Source organism: Corvus cornix, chromosome 3 (assembly GCF_000738735.6).
Source record: "Corvus cornix cornix isolate S_Up_H32 chromosome 3, ASM73873v5, whole genome shotgun sequence".
NCBI classification, from domain to species: Eukaryota; Metazoa; Chordata; class Aves; order Passeriformes; family Corvidae; genus Corvus; species Corvus cornix.
This window is the reverse complement of record NC_047056.1, coordinates 110226174-110241288: the sequence shown is the minus strand read 5'-3', so window position 1 is coordinate 110241288 and position 15115 is coordinate 110226174. Positions and strand designations below refer to the sequence as shown.

The following is a 15115-nucleotide window of genomic DNA, read 5'->3' as shown; positions in this document are numbered from 1 at the left end:
AGGACAAACCTGGTTTAGAATATATTACTGTAAAATAAATAAAATTATTTCATCACATCTCTGATGAATGAGAAAAAGCACTAAAAGAAATCAACACAAATATGAGTTCAGATAAAACTGATATAATTGTATTAACAACAGCAAAGACAAATGAAGGACAGAAGAACTTGGAAGTCCTGGTGTTAACCTTACAGGGCTGAAGTGCTTACAAGTGAGCCAAAATTATTTGTAGAACAGTGTTTTTTAAGTGTGCTCTGGATATAAAGAAATAAGGATAGATGAATAGTCAACATTCATACAAGAACTTCACACTGGTAATGGTGAGATCAGTTCAGAAAAAGGGCAGACAAAAATACGGGACAATGAAATGTAATATTTCCTTAGAGAGTAAAAGGAGGGAAAAGAGGATGATCTTACTTAGATCAGTGGTGGACAAGATGACCACAGAAGTCTGTGGACAGAAAGGAGCTCTTAAGGCTCTTAATGAGGGCTGTTTGTGAGACAGAACAACCAAAATGAACACAAGGTGGAAAAATCATCTCAAATAAACAGATGCAACTCCTTCAAAAAGAGGTTTCAATCAAGATTAAAAAGCTACAGACAAGTCAGGTGTTAAACAAAAAAGAGGTCAAAATAATGGTTATTTTTATTTACAAGGGAATGAGAAGGCAACAATGCATCACTAAAGAAAGAAAAAGAAACAAACAAAAGAACCAAAAGAAGTATGAGAAGTGTGAAGGTCACAAAATGATCACAAAATGTTCCCTAGAATTTAAATTTACAGTTCTGTAGTACTTGATCCTTTGAGGGACCTTTTCTTTTGCCTGTCTTTAAAAGTGCAGAAATATCTGGAGCTGTGATTATTAATATATATATTTTTAAACAGGTTTCTTGAAGTCTCTTCCAGGTTTATTCTCTTGTGACACAGTTTTTATGGGCTTATATTACAGTAATATACTTCTTTAAACACAGTAATACAATCATTTCTTACTGGAATAAATAAGTAAAAAATAGCCTAGTGTTAGTTTTGAACAAATGTTCTGCATGGCCTTTAGTAGGTTCTGTCTAATTGAGCTCATTTTGTGCAATTGAATTTGTGCCCAAGTCTCTCTTGGTACTATTTTATAACCACTGTAATTCTCTTGTTCTTTAATGACATTAAATGTCAGTGAAAAAGAACCATATAGACATGGTCATTTAAAAACACTGTGAAAATAGCACTGAGATATTTTTATAGATCACAATCTCCTGGTCAGCAACATTCAATTTTATTTTGTAAATTTGAGATTTTTATTTGTTCTGTCTCCAGATGGCAATTTTGGGGTTTTAAAAATGACTTTATCACAAACCTCTCATTTCCTGAAGTCACCCTAATCTGAAGTATCATTTTCTAATGGCTCACAGATGTGTGATGCCAAATTATAACTAAACATAAAAAACATATTGAATTAGGAAAAGAAATGCTTACAAAACATGTTTTCCTACATTTGCTGACATTTGCTGATGGAGAACAGTATCTCAAATGTGTCATTTATTTGCCATAAATGAGTCACTCTTTCTTTGAATTTAAAAGGAAGAACAAGATAAGGTCTCTCCTTTAAAGACACCACTGTGTTCAAGTCTGTGTTGTAGAATCATGTGCTGTTTTGTCATGATTTTTACTGGCTCCTTCACCTCCCTTTCTCTGACATTTGACCTAAAACCTTAGTCATCACTTAACCGCTTCTGTAATGATGTTTTGCTACATGATCAAGCCCATTAATTTACAGCTCATTATAGTTGTGGCCCACAAGTACTTCTAGTAAGTTGGTTTTCAGTGCTAGTAAAGCCCTAATTCTGTCATCATGTTATTAGTGTTGGAATGGCGTATACTGATGAACTTGGCTAATGGTGAATAAATTCCACAGCAGGAGCTTACAGCTTAAAATAGAAAAGACTCTTTAGTAAGTTCTTTGTGTCTCTGCGGATCGGGAAATAGAAGCAAAACTTGCTGCTCTTCTCTAATTTTAGATGAATTCCAGAAAACCTGCAGCCATGAAACTTTGCTAGTGTGCCGACTTTAGCACCACCACGACAGACTTCAGGCAAGTGTGGTTTTAATCCATTAACTCCTCACTAGTTCTGTCTTTGCAGTCGTCCCCACCAGCTCAGCATTTGAGCACAGAGAAAGCTTGGTAAATAGTCAAATAAAATACTCTGCCTGATGGCCTGAAACTGTGCTAAATTAACTGTTCCCAGGAGTTACACAAAGAATTTAAAGTTTTATTATTGCAGATGAAACAAAAGTGCTTTCAAAAAACATGAGGTTCTGGTGTGCTCTCTATTACATGAAACAATAATCAAACATCTTAATACAGTGCAGCCATTATAATACTTACAAAAACTCAATTGCCGACTTTCACAGAATTCTGCATACTGGACCGAGTCCATGGTTCGTGTTTGTCTTTCTGCTCTCTGACAAAAGAGTAAAAGTACATGATGTACCTTATTCCAACAAGACTGCATTCCACAACAGAAATTATAGCACCAAAGCGCCCTCACCACAACCTTGAAGCAACCCTCCCAAATTAAACATGCATTGAACAAGTCAAGATGCAGAAATATAAACCACAGATGGGTTATTAGTCTTGTGACTTAAATTTCCCAGAGGAGAGTGTCAATTCCTATTTTCCAAACCTGCCTGCATGATGCTCACCCAGCCCAGTGGTGAGGGCTGAGAGGAGAGCGGTGCTGAGCACTGCTGCCCTGACCGAGGTGCACATTTAAATTGAAGCATATGAGTACTGTGCCTGTGTTTACAGATGACCATACAAGTCAAATGTTCTCTTGGACTGAGGCCAACACATTCTGCACCAAGCAGAACTGAACCTGTGTGTCTAAACTGTGAAATTAATAAACTCCATCACACCGATGTGTCATACAGAGAGAGGCATTGAAGTGCCCCTTCTCACGCTCAATACACAGTAATAAGTGGTACATCTGTCTGTTTCTTTGTTTTTTCATTGTTAACTTATGCTTGCACTTTTATACTTCTGAACACCTCAGTAAAAGAAAGGAAATTAGATTGAATTAGAGCTTGTGGGAGAAAAAATATCTTCCAATGTTCACTACTGCATTTAAGACTATATTTCACACGGAGTCCAGTGCCAACCAAAAGAACGAATCTCAAAAGAGACAAGTTATGAAACCACAAACACTATGCACACCCTCCCCTCCACATACACAGGATGCTGTAATTGAATCATGATTGAAGCAGCACTGAAGTCCATGGTTAGGTCTGAGCAGGTGCTTGAGCTCTGTTTACTTCAGCAGAGCAGGGGTGATTTTCACAAGGTAAAGATACGGTCTCCACAAGATATTAAATCCTTCACATAACAGAGGCAGGAAGCAGTAGTCAGATTAAAAAGAATGATTGTCCCTGTCAGAAGCAGACAGCTTAGTCCAATCTCTCAATTGAGCAGATTGCTCTAAACAACAAGGAAAGGAATATAAGTGTCTTCCAAACTGTAATCCAATGAATAAACCATCACACCTGAACTATCACTACAGATACAAAGTGGTGCCCGGAGTGGCTGATGGCACCAAGACCGTGCTTGTGCACTGAGTCCGTGCAGCTCAAGAAACCATCCACAAAGAATGTAAAGCACAGGTATGCTCACACCAAGGACAAAAAACAAGGGAAAAACCACACACACAGACACAAATTTTGCTCTAACGCCTTGAACAATTTTACATCTGATGAAATCAAAATGGCAGAGTACTTCAATCTGATTTAATAGAAGACAAAAGGGCTATTGGTAACTGTATTTGGAGACATATATATATGTCTCTATGCTATACAACTTGCATTTGGCCTTATCAGCTCTCAAATCAGGGGGAAAAGCAATTAAATAAAACTAGTACTTCAAATTCACGGTTTCTTCCTCTATTCTCTGCCTTTTAGGTCACTCTCCTACAACCATCCAACCCATCACTTACGAGATCTGGTTCACAGTCAACATGTTCAAATTAGCTGTAAACTAAACCACAAAGTAACCAGGAACACATGTGGGTAGTCCTTTCTTTTCTTATCGACCCAGTCAACCACTTCTACTGTATTTGGACCTTTAGTCATCACACTAGAAAAACAGTTCTACTCAGGCATTTTCCAGTTCTCCCATGCATGGTTCTGGCAACCTGACTACATTTTGGGGAGGTGCCATTTCATATTAGTAAAAAATTTCAGTTAATCCATTCCAATAAGATGTTAAGTCAAGATTGAATTTGTATTTCTTTACAAAGAATTTTCACAGTCCATGCTGTAACTTCAACCCATTACAGAACTCAACTTTGCCCCTGAATTAATTCAGCTATACTTTTGAAAAACTGAAGGCATCACAGAGATAATCTAATCAGAACTTCTGGATAGCACAGGACACTTCTCATGTAATACATCCTAAAACCAGCAGTCCTAAAATTCCTTGTGTAATTATGCTTTATAAAAGCCTCTAATTTGGGGTTTAATTTTTATATTTAAGAGAGAACTGCTTCAAATAATTTTAAAAGCTGGGGTTTTTTGCAATATGGTATAAATTCTATAAATTTATAGATTATAGGATGGTATGAATCCTATTTTTTTCCTGTTGCCACCTATATGTTAAGCCATTGGCTATTATCCTTCACATCCAGCCATCCCAGGGATTTAAAAGCCCTTGAAACAACAAGGAAGGCATAGAGAAACAAAATGGTAATGTGAGGAATTATGCTTCAAAGTACTATCTGAGATGATAAAAAAAACCCAACATGTAGAAATTTGACAAGGATACTTTAACTTTTACAGGAATCCCATAATGTAATATGGAAACTGCAAAACCAGATTAATCCCAAAAGCAGTTATGTTAAATTAAATGATTTAGCAATGGCTACTCTCAGCAAATAAACTACAAAGCTCTGATAATGCAGACTGTCAAAGGCTACAAGCTTCATTATAAGTATTACAAGTTTCTTTATAAGTGAAAGAGTCAAACGTTTTAAAAGAAAGGTGCTGCTGAGGGATTTTTCCAATAGGGACTTTATTTCTCTCTACAAATTGTCTACAGTAGTTGTCTAAACACTGGATTTAATGTTGTTCTTATATACTAAATAAATACTTTCAATTGATTTCTCTCTGTACGAGTATTTTTATTTAGCAAAATTACCTAAATATATGTGAAATATAATTGGTTTTTTCCTTCAATTCTCTCTTTAAAATAATTCTTTCTTAAAGGTGGATTCCTGTGTGACGCTCTAAACCACCACCAAATAAAAAAGTGTTTGTCATAAATAACAGGACTATACTTTTTTCTTAACTCATTTTAACAAAAGAACCCACACATCATGCATGCAACCTCACAGTCTGAAGGATAAGGACAGACATTCCTTCAGTCCTACCAGTTTTAGAATAGTCCATAAATAACCAGCAAATGCAGGAGAAATGAACAGATGGGTGGCACAGCTGGGTCATCTTTAAGGAAACACCAACCCAAACACAATATCAGATCATCTTTTTCCTCTTCACTTCTCAAGATCACAAGCAGTACTTTTTTTCTTTTACACCATCCCTGCTTTGAAAAAATGTAATGTTCCCTTACCTTTGCACTCCTAAGGTATATTTTATAAACTCAAAACGAATCAATTACATGTAATAAAAAGGGAGCAGAAAGAGTGAGCACATTACTGTGAACACAGCATGACTTCAGACCAAAAGAGTTTAAAGAAAATGGGATTGAGTGTTGGGGAAGTCACAGAAATTTTGTTGAAATAATTTTATCTGTAGGTCTAAAGGAGATCTACTTATCCTTTTTCACAGCGTTGGCTTTTTTTTCCCTCTCAACTATTTTTTTTGAAAACAAGAAATTACACAGGATGTTTAAACTAAGAAACAACTTCAACTTTATACAAGTGAAATTTTCCAAATTTTGTTGTTGGAGGGAGCAGCAAGTCACTCCAACATGACAGAAGTCCTCTTTCATCAGAATAAATGCTACTTTGCTGGGAATCTTTCTGACATGAAGAAGAAATAGTGAAACCTCTAATGAAACTCCAGCCTGAAGCAACTTCAGTTTGAAAGCAAATACAACAAATGGCAGCAATGACACTGCTCAGCTGGTTTATCAAAAGAATTAAAAGTAGATAGTTTTTTACTCCCTCTCTAGTAGTACTAGTCACTCTAAGCAGTTAAGAAGCTGAGTTATGTGCTGTACAGCAGAGTTAAAATACTTCGCATGCTTTCCTTGGAACATGCTGAAGGATGCAGTAGATAGGACCTGGCACAGTAAACGTCTGCTTAGTCTTCCAAAAAATGTGTTGCATTATATCTTTCTTTCAGCATAAAGAACTAAATAGGGAAAGGAAAGAAAAAGGTAAAGAGTTGCACATTGTCACCTGCCATCCAGGATGAAAAATAATCTTATTTTTATTCCATTTTGAAGCTTTCACACTTGACATACAAAGCTCTTTGTGTGGGGGGAAGAAGGCAGCAGGCCAAACGTTAACTTGCTCACCGACTGCTCCGTGTTTGGAGGAAATGTGCCGAGGAGCTGCTAAGCTGGAACATTTGAAAAACGTATGTGGCACAGCTGGACACCCCTGTGCTTGGCAACAATATTGGGATGAAGGTGCTGGCTTCCCAAACCGCTCACATATTCATCCTGTGGTGTGATTTCCTGATTCCCTCTGCTCAAGAACTCTCATTGTGGGCCTATTGTGGCTTCAAAGGAGCCAGGTGGCTACCCCAGGAAAAACCAGAGCTGCCTTGCAAGGGCTGATATCACCAGCATAGAATGCTAAATAATTTATTTTTTATTTAGACTAGAGAATGGCAGGGCACTGTGTGCTGTGCCTGACAGCTCTGGGGTAGGAGGACAAAAAACTGCAGGGTGGTCAAGGCCCAAATTGTAGGGCGGTTGTAGGGCAATGGAGATGCTCAGAGGCCTGGAGCACATTTCCTATGGAGCCTGGCTGGGAGAGCTGGGGGTGTTCCAGAGAAGAGAAGGCTCCAGGGACACCTTAGAGGCCCTTCAAGTGCCTAAAGGGGCTCCAGGAGAGCTGGAGAGGGACTTTGGACGAGGGATGAAGTGACAGCACAAGGGGGAATGGGTTCACATTGGCAGAGTGAAGGGTTAGATGGGATATTGGGAAGAAATTCCTCCCTGTGAGGGTGGTGAGGCCCTGGCACAGGTTTCCCAGAGAAGCTGTGGCTGCCCCATCCCTGGAAGTGTCCAAGGCCAGGTTGGACAGGGCATGGAGCAACCTGGGATAGTGGAAGGTGTCCCTGCCCATGGCAAGGTGTTGGAATGAGATGATATTTTAAGTCCCTTCCAAGTCAAAACATTCTGTGATTTTGTGAAAAATTACCTCAATTAAAAAAAAATAAAACCTGAGAAATCAAGAACAAGGTAGCTCAATACTGAAGTGTTTACCAAATATGCTGAAAATACATTTTTAGTCTTCTGAATATTGACATTATCTGAGGATTATCACTATTTGAAGACTTCTGTTACATAGAGGAAACAGGTATTTACTGTTTTGAGAATCCCTTGAATTGGTAAGCAAAGAAAAAAAAGGGGGGGGGGGGAGGGGGAAGGTTGAAGAGTAAGCATTTTCAAAGTTTAAGCTTACTCAGAGTTTTATACAGAAAATAAAAATGCCACTCAGGGAAAGATCAATAGGTTTTGTAATGTAATACTTGATTTGGCTATAAAGTACACACATCCAGGGGATTTTTTTTACCCACCTCTTATAGAACATACCATACACTCTACAGCAGCCATTAAGCTGAACAAATCTGCATAGCAAACTTGGGGCCTTTGATGTAATAAAGGCTTTGAATGCTCATGTGATTAGAACAAAGTTCCCAATATTAGAAGAAAAGATGAGGTCTTTTTCTGGTAGACCCAAACTGAACTCAATTTTAATGTATTTTCACAGTAAAAATAGTATTTCTTTTTTCTTCACAGTATTATTAGCAACATTCCCTGCAATAAACAGAGTTTAAGACCTTAAAACCTTAAAAATCTCAACTGTTACACAGATTTTAAGGATCTACAACTGTAAACGACAAGAAAAAAGAAAGTGAATTATTAAAAGTATTAAATATTAATTAAAATATACTTTAAAAATAAAATTATAATTCTTTATTACAGAATTTCTGTCCAGAGACAAAAGATGGAATTCACTTGAAAAACTGAAGACCTAATTAGTCATCTAAAGTCCTTTTATAGTAAAGAAGACATTAGACACTTTCAGTGAACAACTTCATCCTGAACTCAGTGTTTAAAATGTCAAATGAATGATATCTATGAATTTGTCTGGAGTTCATCAGCTGTAGCCATCAGCAATGGAGCCTGAGGGATGCTGGATTAGGTCTACTCTGCACAGCACAGGCATCCTCAGAAATGCCAAATGAATCCTCCTCTGATGAGTGAAGGGTGAGCACCACCACCACCAACAGGGCAACTTCCATTTCAGGGCTAAGCAAGAGCCAAAAGTAAAGAATGACTCAGTAAATTTGGTTCCTGCTCTGATCTCCAAGTAATGCAAGAATAAACAAAGGCAGCTTTGTGCCCAGCTGAACGTTAACTCCATTCATCTCCCCGGAACCATGAAACATGTAATCTAGCAATGTGCAGATAAATAGGGGGAAGGGAGCTGGAAGAACTATTTAAGATTATGTAAAAATTTCAAGGGAATTATGAAGAAAGAAAGCAAATGAAATTGCACAGACAATAACAAAATGAATGGATTAATTCCCAGCAGTCATGATCTCATTGCTTAAGGAATAAATAAAACTGACCTCGTGATAGGGACCCACTGCCCCTGTAATACTTTGCCCTTGAACATATGCAAAAATCTACACATACTGTATTTATTTGAACCAGTTCCATATCATATCCAAATTCCTTGTCTAAATTTATTACTGCTAGTCTGAAATGTGGAGCAGGAACCTGGAAACGAAACATTTCCATTTCATGGAATACCTTTGATTTCTACAGGAAAATATTTTTTTTCTTCTATAATAAGTACCATCATGAATTTTGTAAAACTATGTGTTAAATTTATGGCTATCTTCTATCAGTGCTTTCCAAAAAACATAAAATAATTTTGGATAAACTATGCTACCAAATGAAAAAAGTTATGTGGGATATATTGATATATTAATATATCAAGACTACTGACTTCCTTCACTTTTCTGGTTGAGGACATTGTAGCACTTTTCTGTGGTTTCCATCTGGCTGTACATGAAAAACTTTACATACCATGTTAATATGAGGACACCTTTTTATCTTCTGGATAGTATTCCTCTGAAAACTTACCCTGACTCTGTATCCATTTGTTAATGAGGTTCATATAAACAGCTTTAGCACCTCACCAGTAAATCTTGCAGTCATCAAAACAGGGATCACTGCAAGGCATGGGAGACACAGACAAGCAAAGCAGCCCCTTTTGCATACTGAGCTTTATATTTTTTCTCTTAGTGGCAGTCAAAATCAGCCATCACACTCTATTTTTTAAATATTTCTTTTACCTGACATGCTGTTTGGTGTGGCCAGAAACTCAAGGCCAGAAACTCAAGGAATGGCTTTTGCTCCAAGGCTGTTTATGGCCCTGGATGGAGGCTGGCCCAGGCAGTACAGGCACAACACACCTCACACACTTCCTCACCATCCTGGGTGTGGGAGAGAGCTGGGAGATCCAGTCACGCTCCTACTGATCCAAATGGAATGGCAGGATGTGAAAGGGGTTGTTTCAACCCAAAGTTGACCTGGCAATCAATCCTAAACATACTCAGTTCAAGTGAAATTCAATTCCCAGACATATTCTATCTATTCATCCAGCTACAACATGGCCAGAAAAATTCACTCTACAGCCACAATTTCTTACCAAACAGATCCACTACAGTTTATTAAACTGAGCACTAGGGAAGTTTGGGAACAGCTGGGGATCAGCCATCTCACTCACTGGCTTTAACTGGTAAATTCAAATAGGAGAATAAACCTAATTTAAAAAAAAAAATCATGGTAAAGCTGACCTGTTAATAGACACCATCAACATATGGTTCTAAAAGGACTTTTGAGAGTTTTGCTAATGTTAAATGAGAAATGAAGGAGGAAGAAGTCCTCAGGAGCATTGCTCTTACTCTATGTTGAAAAGGAAGGGAAGTGAACCCAAGGTACATACTAGTAAGAAACAATTGTGATGAAAGTCATTGTCCTGTAAGGTTAACTCTGTGAATCAGGCCTGCTGACAAACACTGTGAAATGCCCTCCTGAAGCTTCACTTTAAAAAGAGGATCATAAGAAGATTAGGGAAAATTTTGACTGGCAGAAAGCAGAGTAAGTTTCCGACCATATGAACAATACATACTCATTTGAATCCTGTTGTCTTATTTTTAATCATTCTAATTATGTCTTTTCCCTTCCCTTGAATAAAAAAGACTTGTCTTGTATCCATTGTCAGTGGAACAGCCAATTCTCACAGTACCTGCCTTTCTTTGGGACAGCACCATCCTGAACAAGAATAATTACCATTCTGTGCAGGAGATTCACAAGCAACATAATGCTACAGACATATCCATGCAGGTATCCTTGGCAGGTGATGTTCTTTCAGTCAGAAAATGAAAAAGGTTTATAATTAATGGGGGTTTTTTTTCAGTTAGGTTGCTTCTTGAAAAAACTTTTAAAAAAATATTAACTTTCAAAATAATGGTAAAACATACACACACAAATTAGAAAGACAGAATTTTTGCTATATGTACAAGGAATTTGGTGTGCAGTATAGCAATCCACTTGCCAAGTCTAGATTTGCTCTCAAAACTTAGAGATGAAACCCTGACTCTGTAGTGTCCCCTGTAAAACTTCCATTAATATCAATAGCTGTAGTGTGCCATCCTACAAACACCTCCCCCAATTTAAAGTTACACCTACAATACATGAGTAAAATAGTTTAGCTCAGTCATTTTCCATGAAAAATCAGAATCTATCAACTTTTATGATGAATTTGTGCAAGTATATTCATTAATGTCTTAAAGGAAAACATTAAAATTAATTAATTAAAACTAAAATACATGGTGCTAAATGCTCATATACGTTCTGTCATTGGCATATGACTGGAGAATGCAAAATTACTCTGATTTATTTTGTCTGGTAGAGTCTGCTGTAACCAGAGAACAATACAGAGTGGTACTCAAAAATGTATTGCTTCCTTAACACCAGAAGCATACAGACATTTCCCAACTTGTGGTATTTACACCACTGACTCTTAATTCTGTGGTTTGGGCTTTAGTCCTTTGAAAAACCTTTCTAATTTGATAATTGCGAGACATGGAACTCCAGATAAAAATCACATCACAAAATTCTGGGAAGAAGTGAGTCATACACTGAGCTAAAGAGGAAATGCTTCCCTTAGAAAAACAGTGACCAGGGTGCATTGCCTGAGATGTGCAGGTCCCCACCAAAAGGAGAATGTGGAGCTGTTGGAATGGTTCCAGAGGAAGACGAAGATGGTCAGAGGGCTGGAGCACCTTTCCTATGGAGCCTGGCTGGGAGAGCTGGGGCTGTCCAGCCTGAGAAGACTCCAGGCAGACCTTGGAGTTCCTGCCAGTGCCTAAAGGGGCTCCAGGAAAGCTGGAGAGGGACTTGGGAGGGACAGGACAAGGGGCAACGGCTTCCTACTGCCAGAGGGCAGAGTTAGATGGGATATTGGGAACAGAATCTTTGTTGTGAGGGTGGTGAGGCCCTGGCATAGGCTTCCCAGAGAAGCTGTCGCTGCCCCATCCCTGAAAGTGTTTAAGGCCAAGCTGGATGGGGCTTGGAGCAACCTGGGATAGTGGAAGGTGGCCCTGCCCATGGCAGGGGGTTGAAACAAGAAGTTCTTTAAGATCCCTTCCCACCCAAACCATTCAGTGATTCTTTGATTTTTTCAAAGCAATTGCTAAGAGATGTGTCTCAAATCCACAAGCTAAAGTTGGCTGCTCACTGCCTTTTGAACGGCCCAGACTTCCTGACCAGAAAGAGAACTGGACACAAAATTCAGAACTCCTACCTGGGTTCTGCTGCTAATTTGACATCTGAGCATGGCCGAGTGCAAATGAAGGCTGAATTAATAATATTTGAGGCTCATTTCAAAGGTTATGGTTAATTTGCATTGATCCTAAAGTAGTGCAAAGCTTGTGTGTGGTGATGTGCAAAGTTTGTGTGTGGTGATGCCATGATGCACCATAGCTGTGTATTCCCAGCTTGCACAGGCTGGGGGAGAAAAAAAGCACAATCAAACCTCACAATGTGCCAAGTATGAAGAGTAAGGAAAGGAGACCCTAAAAATTGCTGTCTGAAGTGACAGGCTTTGAACAAAAGCATGATGCTGTTTTTGATTTTAACTCGGACTCCATTCACTGAGAACAGAACTTGGCCCAATGTGAGTATTTCCTTTGTCAAAATTAATGGTATTATTTAATATTGTTATTTATTTAACTATGCAAAAAATTCTATGCTGCTATTCATTATTGTTTCTTAATTTCTTTAAATACAATCAAATTTGTCTTCATAGTAGCCTTGTGAGAACTATCTCCGCTATATACATGAGAAATAGAATCATAAAAAGACCATTTTCCCAAATGCAGTTTAATTGGCAAATGCTTCTTTTTTTTACCCTACTTTCTCTTTTCTCTTTCTAATGTTAGAGAGGAAAAGCAAAACATGAAGATTCTGGGGCTTAACAACATGATTTAGCATTTGGAATTAAGCTAATTTAAACCATCAGCTAATTTGACTAATTTGGAACAATCTATTTAGTTAGTCCCTTATACCATGCCCATTGATAAATATACCACAAAATTATTAAGCATTTACATAAAACCAAAGAAACATATGCTGTCATTAATTCAAAACAATCCCCACCATCCAAAGCCACCACAGGAGTTCTCTTACTAAACATTCCCATTCCCTTCTTTGGAGAAAACACTGGGAAAACTGAAAAAAAAAAATTTTTTTGAAATGCATAAAATTTTCACAGCAATACTTAAACCAGTTACATTCCATTCTGCATTGGAAGCAGAACTGAAACTTTTAGATGAAACTTTACTGATATATCATTTAAAAGCAGAAAATTCAATACTTTAGTTTGTGAACACAGGTTTTGAGAGTTTGGTTAAGATTGGAGGATGAAAGTCAAAGTGAAACTCACTGACTGGTAAAAAACTATGCAAACATAGGCTGATGTTCTGTAACATAAATAGTAAAGCAGCAAACCCACAGTTTTTTAATATGACCTCCCAATGAATTTTCTCTTAAATAATCTCACCCATTGCATGGCAAAACAAACCAAGAAATTGTTTTGGGGAGCCACGCTGAGGTATCCCAGCTCACCTTCGACAGAAGAAATGGTCCTGCATATCCTGGTCTCCTCTCTGCCCCCCCAGCACCCATTCCTACTACAGACCCTTCATGCATTTATAAAAAATGAGGTACCATGACAATAGCTTTGATGGGAATTTCTTCTTTTTTAAGTGCTGAGATGAGGGGAAGGAGAGCAAAGAGAATCTACTGTATATGGGTTCATTACCATAAGCTTTACTGATAGTTTATCCTGTTTCCTAACGAAAGCAAAAAACCCCCACCATGTCTCTATTAAAAAGCCATCAGATTTGGTATCCTGGTGACACTTTAAAGAGCACATTATGTGGGAAAACAAAATAAACATTTACCCTGGCAAATGAAAGTGAATTTGGGTTTTGACATACTTGGCAGGAAGGTAGAATTATATTCATGTCAAGTATGCAGAAAAACTAATATAATATTTAAATATTTGCTTAAGTAATATAGAATTTAAAACAACACATTAGAATTAACATTTTTGTGAAATATTTTAAAGTTTTTTAGTATTGGACAAGCCATGAAAGTAATACCTTCAGCTGAAATTTCAGCCTTCTGCAGCCTTTGTTACACATTCCCTTCACTTGTAAGGTGGGAAAGAGTCCTCATCTTCCACTGACAAGTCTTTATTTATATTTCCAAGACAAAGGCAGTTCTTGTGCTGATGGTTTAAACTGATAATGAATATATGCAGCTTTCCAAAGAAACAACCCTGGAGAACCTGAATCTTACAAATATTGATATAATGAGCTAATGTTAACACTACCTCAGCTAAACCCTACAGCAGACTTCTATCGTTCCATATATGTGTGCAATTATTTTAAACATCCTTTAATTTGCAACAAGATTTGATTCAGTGAAGACAGACCTTCATATCCCTCAGAAAGTACCTGAATGACAACGACCTCTGAAATTCTCAAGTATGTTGAATAATGTAGTACTAATTAATAAATTGAGCTGGATGTGGGATGTTATAGTTCCAAAAGTAAGGATTTTGATGTACTGTCTAAATATACGTATATTGGACTTTCCTTTTTCTAAATCTAAATTTGTATTAGCTGCACGTACCCACAAAAAGAACTTTTACCAGTATATCACAACTATAAGTAATTATGAAATTTCAGGTAGAATATTCTGATTTACTTAAGAGTATTTAAAAATATTTATTTATGATTCTACAATTTGTTCTATTCCATTTATTTATTCTATCTATGACTCCATGATTTAAGAAAAAGCTTTGCCTAATTTTAACTCATTTGGAGACATATGCATAATTAGAAAATATCTTGAAACATTTCTAAATTGCCATAATAATATGATAATAATTCAAAGCAACAACACCAGTCTTCAGTGTAATTGTACACCGTAGGATTACATAAATTTAGATCACTTTAAAATAATTCATTTAAATGTAACCTGATTTGTAAATTTAATTATGAACTGTTAAATTAACTGCTGGGATTTTCAGTTTTTCTAAATCAGCACAGCATCTCTGAGCCCCATCATAGGAGAGAAGTCACTGTTTTATTTCTAATTATCAATTAAAAGTGACTTTATAAGGAGTATTCAGACTGTCAGATATATATATACAAAAAAGGCAAATTTAGGGAAATTTTGTTTCCATCATCCTAATTTGCAGTATCTGATACACTATTTTTTATGCTGCATTAATAATGGCTCTTGAACATAATATTCATTCAACCAGTCTATTACATAAATAAACATCA

The 15115-nt window shown here is 37.2% G+C and overlaps 1 protein-coding gene across 4 annotated transcripts in view; it reads right to left on the bottom strand.

Annotated features, from left to right (window-relative positions):
• The window catches only part of SUPT3H (SPT3 homolog, SAGA and STAGA complex component), a 257799-nt gene that overhangs the window by 53098 nt on the left and 189586 nt on the right, over window positions 1–15115 (bottom strand). For all 4 annotated transcript variants that reach the window (XM_039568417.1, XM_039568418.1, XM_039568415.1 and 1 more), the window contains exon 7: window positions 2379–2454. In XM_039568417.1, coding sequence (XP_039424351.1) covers window positions 2379–2454 — 76 coding nt within the window. The remainder of the gene's footprint in view (window positions 1–2378; window positions 2455–15115) is intronic.